Source organism: Manacus candei, unplaced genomic scaffold (genome assembly GCF_025592945.1).
Source record: "Manacus candei isolate 608988 ecotype Guabito, Panama unplaced genomic scaffold, ASM2559294v1 h1tg000048l, whole genome shotgun sequence".
Classification (NCBI taxonomy): domain Eukaryota; kingdom Metazoa; phylum Chordata; class Aves; order Passeriformes; family Pipridae; genus Manacus; species Manacus candei.
The window spans coordinates 4,151,974-4,175,900 of record NW_026138096.1 but is presented as its reverse complement, the minus strand read 5'-3'; the positions used below and the strand labels follow the sequence as shown (position 1 = coordinate 4,175,900).

Sequence of the window (23,927 nt, the reverse complement as noted above, 5' to 3'; positions counted from 1 at the left end):
GAAAATACTTCCCTTCAAACAGACTGGAATTCCTATTGGGAAAACAGGTAAGGAAAAGTAAATCTAGTTTTGAACAGATTTGTGCAACTCCTGTAAAAGATACAATGTAAACCTCTATTGGTATTGGCTTATGGAGAGCAATTCTGATTTTACATCTTAATTCAGTAAATCAAACAGGAAGATACTTCAGCAAAAGGAAGTGGGATATGTGCTTACTGGAGAAACCAGAACCATGGCAGCCAAGGCCTCCTTGTTGCCCAGGTACTGCCTTCTCTCCACTCTTTAATCCATCTTTTATTTGGTGCTTCAGCCTCTTTTCAGTCAAGCAACAGGAAGCCTCTCCACTTCAGGCTCTGAAGTTATGCCTATGTAAGAAGTAAAGCAATACCACTTTAGGCATGAACACACTTTGTGAGTATATAAACCTGCAATAAACCAAGATTTCTTCTTTTCATAAAAAAAGACAGGATAATGTATTCAGGCATTTCTGAGTTTTGCACATCACAGAAATATATTTACAGCTATTTTTCATAATATATTTATCAACTCTCAGACCTAGTCCAGAGAAAGGTGTACAAAATGGGATTAAAGCATGGGCACCATAAAGTATTAAATCTTCTAACTGTCTCATATAATTTAACAGGTATTTTAACTTGGAAAGCATCAGCAAAAAGTCCTCCACCTGCAATACATAAATGGTCTGAAGTCCTCTTTTTGGACAGACAAAAACTGCTGGAGAAGCTTGTGAAGAAACAGAGAGGTACTGGGATTTTGGGTTCTGAATGACACTGACAACAGGTGACTAAGATAACTTTACATGACTTTATTTAACAAAACCATATATTTACAGTTGAAAAAAGTTTCAGTTTGATACACATATCTAAACAAAACAAACGTGGTAACTACAGAAACCCAATTTAAACATGATGTACAGGGGATGTATCAATAGTTCTCTATATGTCATTCTACTTTTTAAAACATTCAAAAATAACCTGTTACAAGGTACCATTTTTTCCGATTGAAATTGTTTACTAAGTGAAATAATGTTAATGATTGACTGCAGATCAAAGTTGCAAAACTGCTTTATTATAAAGTGCAGATTGTACAGAATCTCAAAGCCAGTTGAAGTTTTCTGGTTTCTCTGATCTGCTGCATGTACAGTGGTACTTCTGTGCATTGCAGCAGTTTTATTTTTCCTTAAACCCATGAAGAAAAGAAAGTTTGCTTGATGGGGACATTTGCTCAATGAAAGAAAATCTCATGCATCTTGTTACAGATACTCTCAAGCACCTGAACAATAAAATTGTCAAATTCTTTAATCCAATTCCCTGAATTCCTTAAGGAAGGTTTCTGTAATAGCTAATTAAGAGATTTGGTATGCTGCAAGACACTTAAAAAGCTCACTGGCAAGTAATTCTATGCCCTTACTACTCATCTCTGGTTTTTATCAAAATTCAAGCATTACCTTCAAATCAAGTTACTGAGAAGTTGAAACAATTGCATGTTTAGGCAGGTGATTATTTTTTTCACATGTATTTTGTCTGAAAACAAACTGTGCAAAGCTCCTTATTGCATTGCTGTTTCTTCATTAAAGAACATACCTTATATACACAAAGAAATCATTTAGAAAATATATACAACTTCTAAGAACAGAAAGATCAAATCACAAAAGCAAAATAATTACATTTGCAAGTAACAAACAGTGCACAAGTGTTGCAGCAGGCCTTTTTCCCCACAGCTGTGCCCACTGTCACTGTTACATTCAACATCTTATTGAGAAGAGAAAAAGAACAGGCTGTCGATGGCTGCCAACATACCTAAGTAGCTAAAAAATGCATTTTTAACCAGACAAATGAGCCACACTTGTAGACTTGTTTCAAAAGGAAATACAAATGTGGTTGCAATGGAAACTTAAATTGCAAAGCCAGTTACAGTACTACCTAAAAATGTATACTGAGGAAGAAGTTCTCTCCGTGTTTAATAAACCGTTTAAAAGCATAGTGCAAATGTTTCGGATGGTAGGCCTCTCGTATCCTTCACGGAAAGGCATATTTATTGTAGCAATAGAAAAAGTAATATTAAAAAACACTTACTGACCTTCCTGCTTTCTACTGCACTTCAAAGCAACATAGCATACAAGTACCAGTCACTGGAGGACCTAAGCTGTACAAATTCTGGGAGAATTAACACATTTCCTATCAACATCTTAATGTCTATTTTCAGTAAGTGATGACCTAGAAGAAGTCTTGTGGAGCAATTAAGATGACCAACAAAAAATCCACATCCATTACACCAGGTACACGAAGTGAACAGGAAAAGAGGTCAATGAGGTATCAGACTTGCAGGCTGTATTTGCATTACACATCTTTCAAAGTGATTACGAGTCCTCACTTACCAGCAAATCTTGTTCTCACTCTTCTTAACGTTACAATCAAATTATCCCTCACAGTAACGCTGTCTGTACCAGAAGACAGTATTTTGATTATGTCCCACAGTACTTTACATTAAGTATTGAGTTGAGCAGTGTACAACTATTCTTCTCATTGTTTCATTCAGACTATGCCAAAATAATCAGCATAAACCAGACTGAAGAGCATTGGGAAACTGCTGACCACACAGCTGGAGGATTTAGCAACCCCTGTTTACAGTTAACACAAATATTGCTTAGTTACATTTCCCTTTTCAATGATCATAATTATAAAATAGATTTTATACTACACACTACATGATAAACATTCTTGTAAAGCAGAGGCACTCGTGATTTGCCCTTCAACATTCATCTGGAGGCAGAGGGGATCTGAGATGTGTAAGGGGTTTATGTAACTGCGGTTTGCTGCCGCTGTAATTTCCTCTCATGTATTAGAGGCCAGATAAAACACTTGGAATGACAGCCTGTACTTATCCTGATGGTGTTTGTCTGGTACACTTTCCAATAAACTTCTTTCACTTGTCACTGTATGATTAGCTCCACATAACGCCTTTCCCCTGGAGCAGCAGCAGCAGATCCAGGAGATCCCACAGAACCTTTTCTTTCCAGCAGCAGCATTGTGGAACCTGACTGCTCCCCTCACCCTTCCTCCTCAGCTTTGCCAGGGAGCAGAGCTGGGTTTAAAGTAATTATCAAAATTGCTTTTAACCATTTCTCAGTTTATCTGCTCAGCCCACAGTTTTATCAGTGTGACTGGAGACACAGAAACACGCCTCTAGTAGTACGTGACCCTGGCTTTAACCAGAGGAAAGAGAGTACAATTGGGAAATGATGCCAGCTTAATACTAGAACCCTCCAGGTGAGTTTAGAACCTTGTCTGATTAATGCATCCAGATTTCCAAGGCATCTTGAAGAATAATTGGTTTTGCACTGCTAGTGTGACTTCTCTTCCAAGGTTACTTTCTACTTAACTTTTTCTTATTAAAGAAAGGAATGTAATTCTACGTCTACATGATTTCTTTGGTAAATGGGACCCACAGCCTATAAAATAGAAGCATTTCTAAAGAAATGGTCCTCACATCATTTAACTATAAATTCCAGCACCAGTTATTTAAAATCCAGATCCAGTGACTTTTATAGGTATTGGAAATATATCCTGCCTAAGAATGAAACAGGAGAATAGCTTTTACAGCAACCAACATTGCTGAATGTCCAGTCTTTTAAAACATCACAAGAAAGAAATTTAGAAAAATCTAAACCCTTGATATTATTTTGTTTCACTGCTCTCATCAGAAGTACAGAATGTGTAATGCTCTCCACAGCATATGCTCATACCACTAAAAGTTTAAGGCTAAGCCTAGGTTTAATTTATAAGGGGTTTATCCCCTGATTTCCTTCCTTTTTATTTTTATTTATTTCCTCTTCCTCCTCCTTATTTTTCTTCTCTCCCCTTTAAGGCTATCCTACTACTAAACAAAACTCTGAAATAACACTTTGATTTGCAGGCTCATACATGTCAAACAGTACTCAACAGTTTTGCCACTTTAGCTCTTTTCCTTTGAGTCCCAGGAGGCAAATCCAACGTTAACGTTTGAGTGAAGGGCTTCCTTTTTCCATTTCCCGATTATCTTTCTGCAGAGCAGCCAGTATCTAGACATTTCAAGGAATGAGAGAGAAGAAAAAGATTAGATTTTAAAAATGACTCAATAATTCATTGTCTGAAGAGTTTCCAATTTAATTATGTTATTTAATTATGTATTAATAATACTATTTTAACTACTAAATGTAATCAAATTTACAGAACCTCTCCACTGACAGAGACCTCTGCCATAAGCCCTTGTGGCGTGGTAGATAGAAATGGATTTAACAAAGGTTTAAAGTCCACTTTTGAAGCCTGTTATTTGGGGTACTTGGCAGAACAGGACCCCTATCTCTCCTTCCCTGCAAGGGAAGCAGCAGTAGGCTGAGAATTTATTTGGAATGCAATCCTCACACACACATGACACATTTAAAGAAGGTGAAGGAGGTCAACTGAATGAGGAATGAGACTGGGAGGACACTTGCAGAGACTGGCTGAAAAATGTTCTGGAGGAAAGAAACAAAGCTGGATCTGTGCTTATGACTTAGGACCAAGGCCAGAGGTCAAATGCCAACTACTCTGTGAGGAAGGTGGTGTCAGGGAGGACACGCTGTCCCTGTGCTGCTCTGGGGTGGGCAGTGCAGGCTGTGCTCCCTCTCACACACCACATAAGGCTCAGAGGGCTACAAGCTACTCCTGCTGTGAAGGTGAGAAATCCTCACCTCAAAGAGCAAGCTGGCAAGCCCCAGCACCTACAGGCAGATTTCTACCCTAGGAAAGGACCAGAAACACCCAGTTGCAGCCAAATTGCCCCAACCACTACATTTAACATCATCTTTCTGTTTCACTGCAAAAAGATAACTGGGTAGGATGGGCAGAGCTCTGTTACAGAACAACTAGTGAAGTGGGCTGTATTACTGCTTTGAACAAAGAAAAAACAAAAATAAAAAAGGGGGGTTTCACTCTCCAGCATGAATGGCTCTTACAGCCACTTAACCATTTCCACATTCAGATGACATATCCTTTTTCTTTAAACTGGAATTTAGCTGAAATTACAGTGATGAGACTGTTTCTGAAATCACATGACAAATCTCAGTAAAGAAGTCAGAGATGCAATCACTTTTGTACAGCCCTAAATCAGGCAGAAGAGATCCTCAAGAAAATTAAGATGACAACTGTATGATAATGTGTCCTGATAAATTGTCATCATCTCCCAAAGAGTGAATTTCTGCTTACAAATATCAACTTGTAATGTTGCCAGCAGCCTTTGTAATTGATAAATTTTAAAAGCTGTGTGACACTTCATCAATTGCACTCAACATTTCAATTTTGAATATTGGCTGAGCTCTCCCTTTCCAGAGGAGAGTAAGCTCAGGGAATCCACTCACCTCAACCTATGCTAAAAGCACAGAGTGAGCTACACAGTCCCACCTACCTCTAAAATGAAACACTAGCTCTGCTAAAACATTCTTCCAGATGTTGCCAAACCCCATTTTCATGAGTACAGTACAATCATCAGTTATCAAATATTGACATCCTCTTTACCTGAGCCCATTTTTTGTTTCTACTTTGCATCTGAATGGCAGCAATAGATGTGAAGAACTCTTCTGAAGGCAAGTCCTCAGGTAGCTTTGTTAAAAACTGGGCTATATGAATGAAGTCCATTTTAGTCAAAATATCTTCAAAAAGTTTTAATATTCCCAGCGCTGTACGGAATAAGAATTCTTCTCCATCACGGCAGAACACATCCCAGACACGACATGCCAAGTCTAGTGGCAAAGATTTGCTGTACAATGTGAATATCCTGAAAAATGGAACAAAATTTTCAGAGTTACTGGACAAGAAAAATGTCTTGGGTAGTCGCAGAAGGACACAGACAGACCACCAGTAAGTTTGAGGCTTCTCAAATATTTATAACTGAATACTCCTTTCTGGTTTTCAGAAGTACTTCTCTTAGTTGCAGCATACCAACCCACAAAACAATATCAAATTGTACAACCAATAAGGCATCTTGCTATCAGCCTGGGTCTCCAAGTTTGATTTTCTTGGATCACACCAAGGACACAACATATACGGTTTTACGATGGGCATGCACTGATCACAGGTATAATCAAAGGCCTATTTAATCATCAATTCAGAGCTGAGGATTGATGAAGTTTCAGCTGTGAAAATACAAAAAGATGAACCTTAAGACAAACTGCAAAGGGAATTTTGTGGATCAGATAAAAGAGATGTGTAAAATAAACTCTTGTGGTCTAGGCTTGATTGACTGGTAAAATAATAACAGCATAACTTTTGGAGGAAAGATCAGCTTAACCTCTCACAAGCTGAGAGAAACAGCAGGATGTTCAGAGAGAGCTGTGATAAGATGGTGGCTCAGTGTGGCTGAAGGGGTGTGATCCCCAAGGAAAAAGGGTAATGGCAGAAGCAAGAATCTCCTCCCAGTTGCTAAAACTGTATTTTCATTAACTACCAAGAGCACATTTCTTCCTTCACCAAAATGCTGACAGCCTTGCAGGCAGGAACACGAAGCTGCTCCCCCTCTCTCTCTCTATCCAACACTGGCTACACAGCAGAGCACAAGATCTCATTGCCACCAACAGTGACCCAACAGCAAGTGATGAGAACTGAGTTTCCTGGAATCACTTTACAGTATATAAGGGAAAAGAATTACAGGGTTTTTTTCCTTCAGTAATCAGAGAGAACCTTTCTCCCCAAATGCACTGACAAAAAATCTCTGTCAAACTGCAAAGAATTCTCTCCCCGGCAGAGGTCAGCAAAGGCTCAGATTTAAATCAAACCTTTCCATGGCTTTTCACAAAAAAGTCCCTTTCAAGTATGTTGAATCCAACAGCAGCTATCCTGTGTTGGACTATCCTCTATCCCCTCCAAGTTTTTCATTTAAGAAACTCGGATTTACATTAAAAAATAAAATTGAACAGATACATACACACACATATATAGGTATGGAACATGAATTAATGTATTTTCACAGCAAATCCTAATAATCAAAGGTTTTCTGCAGTATCTGCTTTTTACCATGTAAGATTATTTGAATGATGCATCATCAAGTATCCGGCTTCTGTATAAATCAGCACATGACAGAAAAAAGGGAAAATATATTCATTTTAGAAACATCAAGACAAAACTAACATTTGCACAAGCTCAGGTGACAAGTGAATTGCAGGTTTATGATCCTTAGGATTTTACTTTTTTAAATTTTTTTCATTTCATTGCAATCTTTTTATAACAAGTGGAAATAATTTAAATTCTGTTCTCCAAAGAGCTAAATTAGAACTATAAAAATAAATAAACAAGAGTCTGGGATGAAAAAAAAACCACAAAATTGCTCACGTATGTATTTTACACACATACACAAATGCGAAAGAACAGCACAATACAAGCTCTTTCTTTGGGTTCCTGGCTGATGGTGCACTGCAGACTTTATAATCTTTCAATATTTTTGTACAGCCACACGCCATGTAAAACTGTCTTGCTACAGAATACCTACACAGCACAGTTAAGACTTGTGTCTGTACACACACATGCACAGGAAACAGCAACAGCTTTTCAATTTAAAAGGAACGGTGTAATAGGAAGCAATTCAACTGAGTCCTTTCCTGGTCACCAAGCAGCAGGCAAACACCCAGCCAGAAATGAGTCCTGGTTAAAGTAACAATGCCAATTTTTTGGAACTGTTTTTATTCTCAAAAGGTATTATTCTGTCATGATTCAGACCTAACCTGAATAACCCTTGTGTATTAAATCTCCAACTATGTGGGAAATTAACTGTCAGAAGAAAGAACTATTTATTAGAACACTACTTTTGTATGAGAAGATTTGCTCACATCAAAAAAGCTGTCACATCAAAATAAGGTATTTGCCACTGAGCTCTTCATAATTTGGAAGGAAGGGCCATTTGCAGGAACTTCACAAGGCAATTAACTTTCATTAATCCTTGGATGGAATTGAGGCATCAAGCCCTAAGAACAGAGACTAGGCCCCCTAGAACAAGCAAAGAAACATCAGTAGGAATCACTGCTAAGAATGGATACAGCACTTGCTCCCTTCAAAGATTTCCCATTAAAAGACGTTTTTTATTAGACATCTGAGCTACTGGTCCGAAACCCAGCTGAAACTATCACAGCAATAAAGCAGCTGCCTGACTGAACCAGTTAGAGCAGTGGCTCTCAGCAGCACTGGCACACTCCCTGCACATGATCTGCTCCCTCTGTACTGTGGATGATTTTCTGTCTGCAGGTCTCTTCCAACCACTGTAAGTCCCAGGTGCAGACAGCACAGCCAACTCACACAGAGGTGTCAGGGTCACAGGAACACAGGTGCAGTCTACTGGCCTCTCTGTTTGGAAGAGGGAAAAAAGTATCAGAAGCTCCTGTTCCTCCCCAGATCTGCTTATGATGAAAGTGTTCTTTGAGGTAGATGCATGAAGTCCTGGCTGGTTTGCTGCTCACAGGAAAAGCAACAACATAATGTTACCAAGAAAGCAAAGCACGGCTACCATGATAATCACAGGCTCTGTGCTTTCATTCCTTTGTTCTTTCTTCCATCCTACCCTTTTTTCTTTTTCTTTTCTGCTTAAAAACTCTTCATAAGATATTGTTACCAAGAGCAATGCAGACAGGTATCCCATATTTCAGATTGGCAAGTCACGCACAACACTGATGCAAATCAGATCTTGTGTATTTCTTGCACTACACATTGTTTTCTCAGGTCTGTAAATTTTAAAATCGTTACAGTTTAAAAAAAAAAAAAAGTGGAAGTATTTACTTTGTTCCTGACAAGGAAAAAAAAAAGAAGTAAATATTGTGTAATATAAAATACTGACTGCAACAGAGCAACTTCTTAGCACTCAGCAAAGTGGATTGCTTTGTAAAACGTATCAATCTAAGATAAATACTGTGCATGTTTCTAAGCAATTTCCAACCAGTCAGAAGCAACCAAAAAGCCTTGCTTGTTCACCTTGCAATATTTCTCTTGATTCCACCCCAAACTGCAGTGACATAAGGATAAGCACACTGTAAACTGGGCTGAAGACTGGGATCTTCTGGAGACTGGTAACAATTCCAATTCAAAAAATCAGGATGTCCCCAAAAAACTTTAGACAGAATTACAGTCCATTTTTTTCTTTGATGAGGAGGCATGCACTTAAAATATCATCCTAAGTGGCATTTTTTGGCAGCAGTGTGGACTATGCTTTTCTTAAAGTAACACAGAGCAAGCTTATAAATATTTTACTGGAAGCACCCATTGAAAATGGCCACACAAAGTGGCTTGGACCTTTATCATAACAAGCACATGGTGTCAATAGAAAGTTCATGTTCACAGAGCACAATCACAGTCCATGTAATACCACAGAATCACTGATCAATCCATCAGTACAAACACAGCCTTTGGCTATAATTATTGCCAAAATCATTTTTCTGAGTAGGGATAAAGAGGTGTTTGTACAGCAGCAGCAGGCCATAAATAGACAGCATGTGTCCTTGGCAGATCCACATTATGCTCTGCTCACAAGAGCCTGCAGAACATCAGCTGACAGAGCGAGAGGCCAAAACTGGGCTATTCAGACACACTATTTCCCTCTGTTCTCTGTGAACCTGACTGCACATTGCTATTGCTCTTTACAGCTCTTTCACACCTGATCCCCTTTATATTCTCAAAAAAAAGTCAAAACCTGTATAGCCTTTGAATTCTTTCTGTGAGATTTATCAGTCAGAGTTTGGGTTTGAAGCACATGGGTCCTTTTGTAAAAAAGATAGCTTACTTGTGGCAGGTACCCTCTGATAATCATGCCACTGTACCTTTTAATAAAGCTACTCAGTCCTTGGAGTTTTCCCATCATGGAAGGCAGTGGGGGAACTAAACTGGCAGGGGGGCTCCCCTTCCTAAATCCTCTACCCAAGAAAGCCCAGAGCAGCAGTGCATCACCTGCACAGCTGGGCCCACGCACAGCATTTCTTTTCCTTAGAACACATCCCTTCAAAAATTATTTAAGCACACCAATTTTACTGCCATTCCCTGCAGCACTGGTTACAGGAAGAAGCACAAAGGAGACTAGTTGATTCCACTGTAATTGTGGCAAGAACAGGAGGGTTTCCCAGCAACTGATCTGTGCAGTACTTGCTCCTAGAGCCCTCCCAGAGCTGGCACCAGCTGAGCTTTGCTGCACACATGCCTGCACAGTAACCACACCAGTCACAGGAATAGCAGCAGGCATCCCTCTGGGGCTCAGAACAAATGCTCATTTAAATAAAAGTAATGCTGTTAGAGGAAGGCTGTTTCACAAAGATTCCTACCTACAAGCAAAAGGTCTGCCTACTCAATGTGACACTGTACCTTATTCTTCCCTGACTTTAAACTCCAGCCACACTCAGTGGTGATTCAAAAAAAAAAAATCTAAATCTGCTTCCTACAGGATCAAAGTATTTTGAAGTATAAAGTATGCATGTGTATGCACACACACATATACATCACTTACACACATATAGACGTATATATTTAAATGAGATATGCAAGTTTTACATAGATAAATACAACCTGCTCTGCCTAACAAAATTAAGGACAGAGTGGTACAAGCTGTCTAGCTCAAGACAAGTGTAAAAAAAGTTTAATACAAGATTGGGCAGGTCCATCTGGAACAGCCTACATCCCTGTGCAAGATCACAGTGTTGTGACTCTCTAGGGACAGGAGTAACACAGTAAATTGTCCTTGGAATTAAAATAAACAGCTTGAATATGGATGCAGGTAATCAGCAAGAAATGCTAAGGGTTGTCAGTCCACTGATACAAAGACTTTGAGAAGTGCCATCCACAGTCACTCCTGACTGAAGTTTCTTTCAAGTGCTCTTAACAACACCCACAGAGGGAACAAAAAGGGGACCTGATGTGCTTCAACACGTCAACAACACTTCAACACAGACTTCATCAGTTCAGTTCTTTGCTCACAAGTCTGTAATTTTTTCTTCTTTTGGTGGTTTTTGTTTTGTTTTTGGGGTTGGGTTTTTTTACCCTATATATGTGCTAAGAGAGAACAACTGATCACATAAAGGTTTGCTCAAGAAAAGACAATAGTCTATCTACTGAAACTGCTGAAAGGAACATAAACTTTCAACCTTTTGTCAAAAGAGTCTGTTTTTCTACAACTCTGATTTCTGCTGTTGTTCCTTATATATGTTTCTCCTCATATGGCTTCCCCTCAAGGCCCTTCACCATCTTTGTTGCCCCCTCCTTTGGACACTCTCTAATGGCTTAATATCTTTCTTATTTTGTGGTGCCCAAAACTGCCATAATATTCAAGGTGAGGCCACCCCAGTGCAGAGCAGAGTGGGACAATCCCCTCCCTCGACCAGCTGACGACGCTTTGCCTGATGCCCCCAGCACACAGTTGGCCCTCCTGGCTGCCAGGGGCACTGCCGACTCATATTCAATTTGTGATTGACCAGGACATCCAGGTCCCTTTCCTGACACTGCTTTCCAGCATCTCATTCCCCATGTCTGTACTGGGTTGGCCCATCCCAGGTGCAGTATCTGGCACTTTCCCTTGTTGAACTTCCTATGGTTGGTGATTGCTCAGTCCTCTCATTTGTCGAGGTCTCTCTGTGGGGCCTCCCTGCCTTTCAGGAAGTCAGCAGATTTTCCACTTTAGTGCCATCTGTGAACTTGCTTCATATCCCTTGTAGTCCTGCATCCAAGTCATTCACGACAACGTTGAAAAGCACAGGGCCCAAGATGGAGCCCTGTGGAACCCCACTGTGATGTTACCCCATTCACTATTACTCTCTGTGCTTGACCCGTGAGCCAACTGCTCACCCAGCCCATGATGTGTTTATTCATTTTGTTCAGAAGGATCCTGTAAGAGAGGGTATCGAAAGCTTTACTGAAATCTAAAAACATTACATCATCTAGGAGGGTACCTGGGTCATAACAGGAAATTAAGCTGGTCAAGCAGGACTTATGCTTTGTGAACCTGTGCTGGCTGTGACCAATGACTGCATTGTCCTTCAGGTGTTTTTCAGTATCTCCCAGAATAATCCTCTCCATAATTTGACCAGTTGCTGTAGTGAGAATGACAGGCTGGTAGTTTCCCCTTGTGCCTGTCTTGAAAACTGGGACAGCGGTTAGCCAGCTTCCAGGCAACTGGGACCTCTCCAGATTCCCAAGATCATTCAAAAATCATTGAGAGAGGCCTCACAGTGACATCAGCCAGTTCTTTTGAGTACTCTTGGATGAATCCCATCAGGCCCCACAGACCATCCAGCTGGAGCACCAAGTCCCACAGAAGCTCAGGGTCAAATGGGAGTTTATCATTCTCACGGCCATGGTCTTCCAGCTCAGGGCTCCCCAAAACCCATTACTGGTGCTGAAGCCCAAAGCCAAGGCATTAAACACCTCTGCCTTGTCTATGTCCTGTTTGGGAAATGTCCACCCCCATCAAGTAACAGGCCAATGTTATTTCTGGACTGCCTTTTGCTATTGACATTATTACCCATTAAAAATACAATAACCTGGTGATTTCAATGTTGTTTATCCAGTTACTCTCCCACATGTTTACAGTCGTCTTATTCTGATATCCCTTTTATTCAATTGCTTCCTCCACACACTGGCTTTTCACAACATTGTCTGAGGCAATACAATTTCAACACCTTTTCTCTTATCACTGAACACACCAGCCTCTGCTCTCTTTCTTCCCTTCTATCTTATCCTAGTATTTTTTCCATACTCTGGGCATAGATGTAGTTCAGTTTAATATTCTCAGCCTTCAGTCAAAAAGTACTTCTAGTGGTATTTCTCCCATTAAATGTTGGGAGAAATGAGCCTGTATATTACACACCCTCTCATTGCCCTACTCATAGTGCATTAATATTTAATCCCAGTGTAAAAGCCAAGTCACACAAAACCCATGGTACACCACCCTCTGTACAAAAGGCACATGCAAATTAAGGAACTCAAGCAAAGGCAGCAGGAAGCCTGTAGGGATAAACAAGGAGCTCCTGACAAAACTCAGATATAAAGAGGAAGCATAAAAGAGGCTGAAGGAAGAGCAGGTGACCCTGGAGAAATGCAGAGACATTGCCTGAGTATAAAGAGAAGGGGCTAGGAAATAAAAAGTCCATTTGTAGTTGAATCCACCAATGGATGTTAACAACAAGAAGGATTTTCCTGCACCAGCAGGTAAAAAGATCAAGGAAAACACAAGCCCACTGCTGAAAAGGGCAAGGAACCTGGTGACAAAGGTCATTCAGAAGGCTGTTGTACTCACTGCCTTCACTGAGACTTGCCTTCAGGAAGCCCAGGTCCTCCAGACCAGCGGGAAAGCCAAGTGCAAGGAAACCCTACCCTAGCTGGAGGAGGATCACATTAGGGAATATTTAAACGAATGGCGGATATACAAGTATGTGAGGAAACTGTCTGGTGTCGTTGTGAGGCCACTCTCTATCTTTGAAAGACCCCAGTTATCAGGACAGGTTCCTCAGGACTTGAAGGAAACAAAGGTCACTCCTACATTCAAGAGGCAGGATCCAGCAAACTACAGGCTGGTTGGTTTCACTCCCATCCCTGAGAAAGTAACGGAAGAAAAAGTCCTGGAGATCATTTCAAAAATATGATGGTCAAAAAGGTGATTGGGAGAAGCCAATATGGATTTATCAAGGCAAAATCATGCCTGATCAAACTTCATTGTGTTATTCAACAATATGACTGGCTTGGTGGAAGAGGGGAAAGCAATGGAAGTTGTGTATCAGGATGTTAGCAAGGTTTTCAATGCTGTATCCCATAAAATCCTTGTTGATAAACTGATGAAGTATGGATTAGATAAATGGACAGTGAGGTGGACTGAAAACCAGGTGGCACTGCCAAGCTCAGAAGGTTGTCATTAGTGGCATGAAGTATAGCTTCAAGTCAATTCACTGGCAGTGTACTCCAGGGTTTGATATTCATCCAACACTTTTAAATGTCTTCATTAAGGACCCAGATGATGGGTCAGACCGTACCCTCAGCACATCTGCAGGCGATAAAAACTGGGAGGGGTGGCTGATACACCACTGCAACCTGGAGACACTGCAGAAGTGAGCCATCATGAATTCCATGACATCCTGCAAAGGGAAATGCCAAGTCCTGCACCTGGGTAGGAAATAAGCCCAGGAACCAGTACATTTGGGAAACCAAGTTGCTGTAAAGCAGCTTTGCAGAAAAGGACATGGAGGTCCTCATGGACACCACACTGAATTTAAGCCAGCAACTGCAGCAAAGACCACCACAAATCCTGGGCTGCAGCAGGAGCAGCACTGCCAGCATGCCACAGCAGCTCACCCACCTACTCAGCACTGGGTTTCTCAGTACAAGAGAGCCATGGATATACTGGAGCAAGTCCACCTCACCATGAATGTGACTAAAGGCTTGGGGCACCTGATACACAGGGAGAGGCTGAGCAGGCTGGTACTCTTCAGCTGGGAGAAGAGATGGCTCAGGCCTAAATGTCTAAAAACACTTGGTAGGAGGACGTAAAGAAGACAGAGCCAGACTCTTCCCAGTTGTATCCAGTGAAAGGACAAGAGCCAACGAGCACAAAATGAAATACAGGAAATTCCATTTAAACCTAAGAAAATAAAAAGCTTCTTGACTGTAAGGGTGGCTGAACACTGGAACAGACTGAAGAGACTGTGAAATCTCCTTCCTTGGAGATATTCAAGACCCAGCTGGACAAGGTCTCAAGCACCCTGCCCTAGCTTTGAGCAGGGGTTTAGACTAGATGATCTCCAGAGGACTGTTCCAATGCCCCAGCAATTCTATGATTATGTGACAAGTCATGTATTCAAACTTTGAGCTGTTGGATTGGACTGATTTACTTTAAATCTATTTCTGTCTAACAGATGAGCAACGTGTTCAGTGCTACCAACTAGATCTTAAAAATCAGGATACTGCCAGTGTGGTTCAGCTAGAACTGCATTAACAGCACAAATGTTTTCCAAAACAATAACTTATTAATCTCAGAGGAAAAAAAAAAGCTGTTACCACTGGGCTCTTAATTCTTTTACTGAAGGTATTCGTCAGATACCCGAGAACAGAAAAATTTGTCAACAATTTAAGGGCAAACCAATTTTTCACAAAAAAGCTTTCATGTAATCCCAAAATTAACAACAAAGTCTTGCTGAAAAGAGACATTTTAACTGCCCCAAACCAAAGTTTGGTAGGCACAAATGCAAACGTTCAGTTTGGAGTGCCTAATACCACAGTGAAATTTGGCAGAAGTGCAATTAAGATCCTTGTCTTTTTTCCTCTCTAAGGAAAAAGGTTCTGAGTATACTAGAACTAAAAGGGAAAGCAGTTTCAACTTATAAAAAGACTGTAATTGCTTGTCTGCTAAGTGGAATAGCTTTTCTGTGGTTTTATGTCATATGGACAAATGTTTTAACTACGCTTTTCCTGTTCTGTGCAGGACAAACTGTACATTTCAAATGCAAGACTAGCAATACTTTCTGAATACACAACCCTGGTACACACCAGCACATGCAATAGAAAGACTAACAGATTTTCTCACAAGATATTCCAAACAGGCACTAAATATGCATAAACACTGCTATACAGCAGTATTTCCAGATAAGCTTCCAACTCAACGTAAGTACAATAATAAAGGTTAGACAGATGTTAAACATCATAGAAGTATGTGGGAATGATTTGGATTGACAACTCAAGTACTGAACAAAAAAATAATGCCTTTATCTTGAAAGAACATTAAGCCAGGTAAGAACATCCCAATTTCTGTCATGAATACTGACACGGAGCTATATGGTAGTATGCACATTAGTAATTACACTTTCAATGCCTTACCAATCAATTAGATAGATGTCTGGAGTTAAGTTATTTTTTTTGAAGTGAGCAAATAACTTTGGCAGATTTTCTTCAAAGAATACCTCAAATGCGGCAAAGTAAGTCAACATCTGGGAAAATACAATGGGGAGAAAAAAAAGCAGTTAGCTGTGTTATTAACAGGCTTAAATGCATTATCTGTTGTTGGATTAATGCTCTTTAAAATAGGATCAGATGAACTATATGATACTGTAAAGAGCTAAACATTTATATAAAAGACAGCATCTATAAGCATGAAAAGTTTAAGATCCACTCTGTATACCATTCTCATACTAAACAATATAATGATTGGTTTGGGTGTTGACCAGCTTCCTTTGGAAAGAAAAATACCAGCAGGAGACAAGTTTTCTGCAGATTTCTTAAAATAAATATAACAGAGTGTTTTTTTTATGCTTGTGGCAGTAATTTAATATTATACTAAACAAAATCCGAGACCCAATGGAACATAATGAAATACAAAACTAAAATAATGTTGATACTCCACAGCAACAGGGAAGAGTCCAGTAGATTCCAGTCATAAATCATATTCTAACATAAAAGCTATTTTAATATTCTAATCATATTCTAATACCAACGTAATACTATACATTTTAAAATTAGATAATAATTTATACTGCAAAGAGGAAGAGATGAAGTTCACACAGAAAACTCAAAGACTGGGACAAAACACCTGTGCAAGAGAAACAGATTGTAACTCTGTCTGACATCATAACCCCCAGAACTGCACTGCTTTTAACACAAAGACTTTTATGCTATTTTAAAATTCGAGTATTTAGTAAAATTCCATAACAGATGGCATAGAAAAAACAAATCTTCCAATTCAACTAGGGTTAAAAACAAAAGGTTATTTAGCCACCCTCCTTAATACTATAGAGAGAAAAGTTAGGCAAAGTCCTTGAATGATGCAGTAACTACAGTATCCCAATAAAAGCAATAAGGAAAGGCTGTGATATCCTCAAAGTATGAGTTGCAGCAGCATACTTCTCCCCAGAACACCATGGCAGTAAAGGGAAAAGAGAATCCCTTTGGAGACTCTTGTCTGAAATCCTGACAGATTTATGTCCTGGGGTTTTTTTCCCAGTTTTTTTAATTGTCCTCATAGAAATTTTTCCCATTTCCTCTAAATGAAGTAACAGATGGCGGACTACCTTCATTAACATGGCAAATAAAAAACTGAGCCTGGTAGTCAGTATGAGTATAGGGCTTTAAGCCAATCAGAGATGGGTGTATGCTACAGAAATAACCAAAATTACATAAAATCTCTGAACCATCAGTTATTTCTCCCACTTGAACTCTTGAGAAGCAGATCCTATTTCATAGCATTAAAAGGTGAGAAAGAAATAAAGAATGCCATATATTTGACATAAAAACACCTTTAAAGTAAAATAGAGATGTGTCTTATTTTGCTATAACAGACCAGTAGCTCAGTGGACATGCCAACATAGAATTTTAGATGGTCCAGAGAGAAACAGGCAATCAGCTCCCACTGAACACTGGAAGGGTCTATTCCTCTGAAAAGAAGCCTGATGGACTCAAACACAGCTGCTACAGTAAGATATGGGAAACCTGGTTCTCCTTGCAACAGTCTGTTTTTAGCAACCCACTAGACTATAATAAAAAGCACCTTCAAGACACTTCCGACACTAAGGTGTTTTCAGCTTCCAATTGCTGGAATAATATTCTCATAAATATTCTCTGAGCATCATAAAATAGCTGCTCAAAAATTTAATTCACCTGCCTGTTCAAAAAGGTAAATGGGGTGATCTTTGGTTTAGTCTGACTTTTTTGAGGGAGTCTGCATGTGTGTGTTGGGGTTTCTTAGTTTATCAAGCATGTTGCTTTAAAATAAGTTCTGACTTATTTTCCAAGCTACTGATCCAATCATTTTTTATTTCTTTTTAAACTTTCCCTACACATTATCCACAACACATCAATTACAGTTTTCTTGCATACTCACAAGGCCATGGTCCACACGGAAAAACGCCATCTGACAGGGTTTATTTAAAAGGTTAGAAAAAGCAATGAAGGCATCTGCAGTATCCAAGTTCAAGATCAATACTGCTGCTATGAATGACATGCCCTGTACCTGAAGAAAGGAGAAGTGTTACCATTCAGCAATGACTGTATTCTTCCAAGACTTCTTCATTTTGCCCTCCTGATCACTAGTGTTTAATGCACTCACTGAGCTGCTGAATTTTGAGAAACATTCATAAAAGCAGGATTTTTTTAACCCACGTGACCTTTGGTATGACACATTCAGAGCATGGAAGCTAACAATCCCCATGATGCCTTCTTTCAAAGTATCCAAGTAAAACTTGTAAGACAGGTTAGGATGACAGCACTTTCAGAGACAAAGAATAAAGATTTTTTTTTTAAGAATAAGGTGTTTCTAAGTAATCCCTCTTCTCCTAGGGATGGGTCACATACAGCCTTATTTGTGGAAAGCTGGACTTGGACCCTAGAGACAAAGCCTGTACTTTCCTTTATCCATCAATTACCTGCAGTTACAGACAACTGCAGTGACTCATTTGACAAACAATACTGTTTTAAGATTTAAACTCTTGTTTCATTTACCATAAGCTCATGACATTGTTCTCTTTTTCTACAAAGCCTGTTATGGAATCCAGGCAAAGCTCTCTCACTCTGAGGGTGCAGTGCTGCCATTGCAGAGTCACATGGACTAAGGTGTGACAGCCATTCCTGCAAACCTGAGGAACCAGCTCCTTTCCAACACAACAGGTTGTTGCTGCCCCAAAGGAAGCACATCAGCTGACCTGCCCTTTGTTTCCTTTCCTGGCAGTCATGTTCAGCAGCTCTTGCCAAGCATTACATGCTACTTACAAAATAGAAACATCACCTTTCTACATCTGCCTTGTCTAAAACACTGCTCCTGAACAAAGAACAAGCCTCCATACATAAGCCTGCTCTGGGAAAAGAGACTAAAGGAAGCATCTGAAATCCACTCAGTGCTCTCATAATCACTACTTCAAACACTATGAGGGAGCTCATGCAGCTTCAATGGGCATTGCTTTAGAGACTGGTTCAGAAGCACTCAGTGCTAAGGCACAGAAAAGCCTATCATTTCACCTCAACAGCAGAGTCTCAGACGGATACTAACAATAAGTACTTCAAACAATCAATTTAACTACACCTTCTCTTTGACTTCAATTTTCAAAGTATGTATTTTTGAGTACAAATATGTCCCTTTGAGTTTTCCACTTAACCTGTTAAAAAGCTTAAATTTAGCAAGAGAACTGTCACACACACTTTTCAAGCATGTATTGTAATAGAGGAAAGCACACACAGACCCCAACAAGCTTTCATAAAATCATTTAATATATGCCCTACAAAGACTGATTAACGCAATCCTCCCTCCCCGTAATCCTCCCCCTCCACCCCTGAAAAAAAAAAAATTCTTCACTTACATAGCCCACATCAGGTCTGTAACAAGTATAGGCTCCTAAAATACTGTGCAACGTGTCATGGTAAGGACCACCCTATAATTAAACAAAAACAAGACAATACATCTGATTATACAACAAACATGTTAAAAAATTCTTCAGTGCTAAAGATGGTCTCTATTAGTGCTGATGAAGGACATGTTCTTTCCCAATGCAGCTTAGAATAGCCCAAAGTATTCCAAATTTTGGCTTTAAGAGCATGAAACAGTCCTTCAAACCCCATTTATTAGATATAGGTACAGTTCATCCAATACATCGATTACCTATTAAATACTTATACAAAAGGAATGCAAGCCTAAGAGATTCCTTATAGCTCAGCAGCACTTTGACAACAGTGCCAAGAAAGCAGAACAACAATGCAAACCACTTAAATGTCCTTAAGACTGGAGGCAGAATTCAACCATGAAGGAAACAGTCAAAACAAGAATCTGCCACAACACACACAGAACGTATCAAGAATGACACGTGCAGCTAAAAAGAATTTCACATTGTTGACTATTAACAGCTACCATATCTTGAACTGAGTACTGTGACTGAGAATTTCAAAAGGGAAATTTTCACCCAAAAATGGTGATTTATCACAATCTAAACTTTTTACAGGGTTGCTGAAATCTGTGCAGAGAAGGACAAAATCCGATTAAAGTGAGTCACTAAAGCACACCAAAACCATACAAGCTAAATTAGTCTTGCATTGAACCAAAAAAAGGCCAACAAATGTTGTTTGCCTGAGCTATGCTCTCTCTCTCAGCATCTATTTGCAACCCAGTGATGCTGATTCACTGACTTGGAAACACTCACCTGCATCACTTCACCAGACAGAAACCAGCATGAACTAAGTTAAATGAATCACAGTGATTAACCAACACATTGGTTTTTTGTCTCTTCCAAATGTATAAGACAGTGCCTTGAGGTTACTCTTTTCTAGATTATTTACAGTTTTCCAAAATCTTCAGGAACTTTATCCTCTCAAGATGCTTACTGCTTTGAACTCAATGGGCTGTTTCAACCAAGGGACAGGTAAAGTTATGTAAACTTAGTTTCCCTGAGAAGTCAAGACAAAAGTTAACATTGCTTACCTGCTGGAATATACAAAGACTAGGAAATGTTCTTGAGATATCCAGTTTTATTAACTCCAAGCTTGCTTCTCTGTCAGCTGCAGAAAATCCAGCATCTGCAAAAGCCAAAGTTACTGCATTTATTAGATGGATCAGTGTACACTCTTTGGTTTTTTTTATTTTCCAGTAAGGGTTAGCTTTTGCACAGCTCATTTATTTTGATGTGAATGCTAGGGAATAAGGTTACAGACAGAACAATTCCATGAATTCAGCACACAGGCTAAGCAGCAAGTCTGGCCTGACCCAGAGCAACCCTACAGTGCACAGTGACCCTTAATTTGTTTTGAAGTGATGTGGGGAAAGACACAGGGCAAGGTAGGTCAGGCACTTCACTGTTATCTGCTGAAAATCATTAGACAGACACAAGCCTGTTAACCTGTGATCCCCTCACCTCCAACAAGGCTTCCCAGTGGCTCCTGAAGTAGCTGCCTCTGTGGAAAGGCTGTGGTGGGAGAGAGAAGTCCTAAAGCAGCAGCATTGGATGGATACCACCCATCTCTACTACCATCAGCTCTCCTTTCAAATCCATAGATTTTGGTCTTCGTATGTGTCGTTAAAGATCATGGACACTATAATTCACTCTCCATAACTGAAACAGATCTCATACAAAATACATTTCTATAGCATTCGTTTTGTTTCTGATATCGAGGGTTTATTGGTATTCTGTCTGTTCTGGTAAGTACAGATGGGAATCACCTACTGCTGCTTACTGAGCAATCAAAAAACAAGAGCTGTCACTAGCCAATGTTTGTACCAATCACATGAGCATCTACACTCCAGAAAATAAAGAGGAAGTTGGAAACGTACTAGATGCCATCTTACTTAAGATGTAGACAATCTTAAGAGAACAAAGTAGGGGATTTCCAATCCAAAACATTTTTCTGCTTATAAATGACAGTATGTGTGTTCTCCTTTTTCTGCTCTGCTCAGCATAATTACTTACCAAAGGCAATTTCATTTGCATGTAGTTTTATACTCTCTCAACACCAGACAACTCTTCCAATTAATTAGTAAATCTCAAACCACTTTGTCTGCAAAAATAAATTGCTGCTCTCTGAAACACACCCCAGAGATTGGCTCAAAGCTGCCAAGGGACTAAAATACAACTTTCTGCTATAATTTGAGTTTCAATTCTAAAACTACAGCTGCAGAAAAGTATTTTAGTGTTGCAGTTCAAATGACAATCCCCAAACTTCCCCAGTTTTCCTACAAATTTATATCAAAATAAGAGCTGTACCTAGAGATTGTTTATAAAGAAAAATTAATAAGTGTGCTTTATAAGAGACCATCATTTCAGTGAGAATGATACAGCTATTCCTTGCTTCCACAAAAAGACATTTCCTTTTTACCAGAAGAAATCTTCATAGACAAAATTTTTTGTTTAAAATAAGTGATTTTCATTTTAAGGAACGATTTTACAAAATCTCTTATTCTTCAATACAGCATAAATCCTTTGCAAAGAGCATACCTTCACATTCCACTTCAGCCCCTCCTGTGCTAAGTGATCGCCACTTCTCTTTGGCACGAGCCAGGCAAATATCATACAGTTCTGGACAAAGTAAAACAGAAAACCAAGTCCATTATTTGAACATGCTCATGTCCACTACCTATCACATGGGCAGTGCTGCCCTAATCCTAACAAGTAACATTCCTCTCTAACATAGTAGCTGAACTTCTGACTAGGTTATGGTTTTGAAAGATTTGTTCCACTGACCTCTAAATTCAGATTAAGTGAAAAGGAAAGGCAGTCCAGGCATAAGTTGCATTTTATGTTCAAGTATTTACGTTTTCTTCCAGAGCATGGATATTCAAAATTATAGTCTGAATGGATAATTAGGCAAGTCTAGCAAATTCCATGTAAGAACTACACCCAAGGTAACTAAGCCAAAAAAAGCACAGAAAAACAGCACCATAGGGCAGGAGTACAGGCAGTCTACCCCATTTCCATGTTGGAATTAATTACATATATTAGTCTTTCAGACCTGTATTTTTCTGCACTTGGAAGTAGAACATTACTTCTATTTTCACAAACACACAAACAAAAGTACAAATCTTCCCAGGGGTCTTTTAATCTCTTACAAACCTCTTGTCTTGCTTCAAATCAAAGAGAGCACACTACATGCATATTTATAGGCATTACAAAAATTAACAACAGTTCTAAGTTTCAAAAAGAAAAAAAAAGCTTGAGTCATTAATTCTGACCACGTCCATCTAACATCAAAGCAAGAAACAGTGACAGCAATTATCAGGAACAATTCACAGCAGCAGTCCTAGAACAGCTACAAGATTAAAAGACACTGTATTTTTGAACAAAACACATCAAAGCACCATGAAAAGGCATAACTAGATAACATTTCCTCACACCCACACCTCAGGTTCTGATACACCACAGCAGGTACGCAACTGTCCCTTTACTATTTGTTGCTTTGTATGTCAACAAAACAACAGTCTCACCATGGGTGATGTTTAACTCGTTGCCAATTGCCAAGCTCCAGACTTTGCCTCTCACACTGGGGGGAATGCCCTGCCACCACAGCTCTCGAACTTTACGGGAACAACACCTGTTTAAAGGAAAACGGATCAGTCTAAGAAATATTTCATTGCAAAATGATCACAAATGTGTCCTCCTACCACTGCTGAAGGGATCCCAACCAAAATCAACAGGCCAAGAATGCAATTTGCACACACCCATTCTTTTGTATTATTTTGCTTTGAACTGCGAAGGAAATCTTACTTCCTTCCAAGGTAATGGCTTCTTTTGACAGAGGCACTGCAATCACAGCACCCACAATCTGCAAGCACACTTGACCAGCAAAAACCATAGGGAACAAATGAAAAGAAGTCCATGCCTATGCCACTACCTATGCTAAAGACTGGACAGCTCCATGCAAGACTTAATACAGGTGCCCTCTGTCACCACCCTGCTGTGCAAACAGATGTGCAGCTTCCCACCCATCTCTGCAGCTGGAAAACTGCATGAGGATGTGACAAGGAGTAACTTTTAGGGGGGAGCACAAAAGACATTTTAACAGAACACAAGCTCTGAAATGGCTGCAGCTGATGTTCATCAACCTGAGAGCCCAGCAGGAGGAACTGAATAGCACCTAAGCACCAAAGAAAGTGGTAAAACCACAGCAATCCATTTATATAAGAGCAGACTCTGAACTAAAATGTAAAATACTGAACGCATTGGGGAACTTCTGGATTTTTAAACCAATAAAGGAAAAGGTGGCCTTATTTTTACGGCAGACATAACAGATACATCCTCAAATACTAAAGATAAATGTTTAAAGACAAATGCTTAGGCTTGATTTGTTATACTTCAGTTCTCCAGAAATTTCCAACAAATTCTGCCATATTTTTAACATATATTCTCAGGAAACCGAATTCCATGGTTAAGGAAATTGCAATTTTGAGTGCCATTGGTTTATGTTGAACAGATAAATGGTGGTTGTATT

General features: G+C 39.6%; 1 protein-coding gene across 3 annotated transcripts in view; it reads right to left on the bottom strand.

Annotated features, from left to right (window-relative positions):
* Positions 1-803: 803 nt before the first annotated feature.
* Positions 804-23,927, bottom strand: part of TBC1D14 (TBC1 domain family member 14) — a 74,300-nt gene continuing 51,176 nt past the window's right edge. For all 3 annotated transcript variants that reach the window (XM_051798347.1, XM_051798348.1, XM_051798350.1), the window contains 8 exons: positions 22,924-23,030; positions 21,938-22,018; positions 20,431-20,525; positions 19,319-19,390; positions 17,851-17,979; positions 15,855-15,964; positions 5,553-5,811; positions 804-4,078 (listed from right to left, as the gene is read on the bottom strand). In XM_051798347.1, the coding sequence (XP_051654307.1) occupies positions 4,013-4,078; positions 5,553-5,811; positions 15,855-15,964; positions 17,851-17,979; positions 19,319-19,390; positions 20,431-20,525; positions 21,938-22,018; positions 22,924-23,030 (919 nt within the window). In that variant the 3' untranslated portion in view covers positions 804-4,012. The remainder of the gene's footprint in view (positions 4,079-5,552; positions 5,812-15,854; positions 15,965-17,850; positions 17,980-19,318; positions 19,391-20,430; positions 20,526-21,937; positions 22,019-22,923; positions 23,031-23,927) is intronic.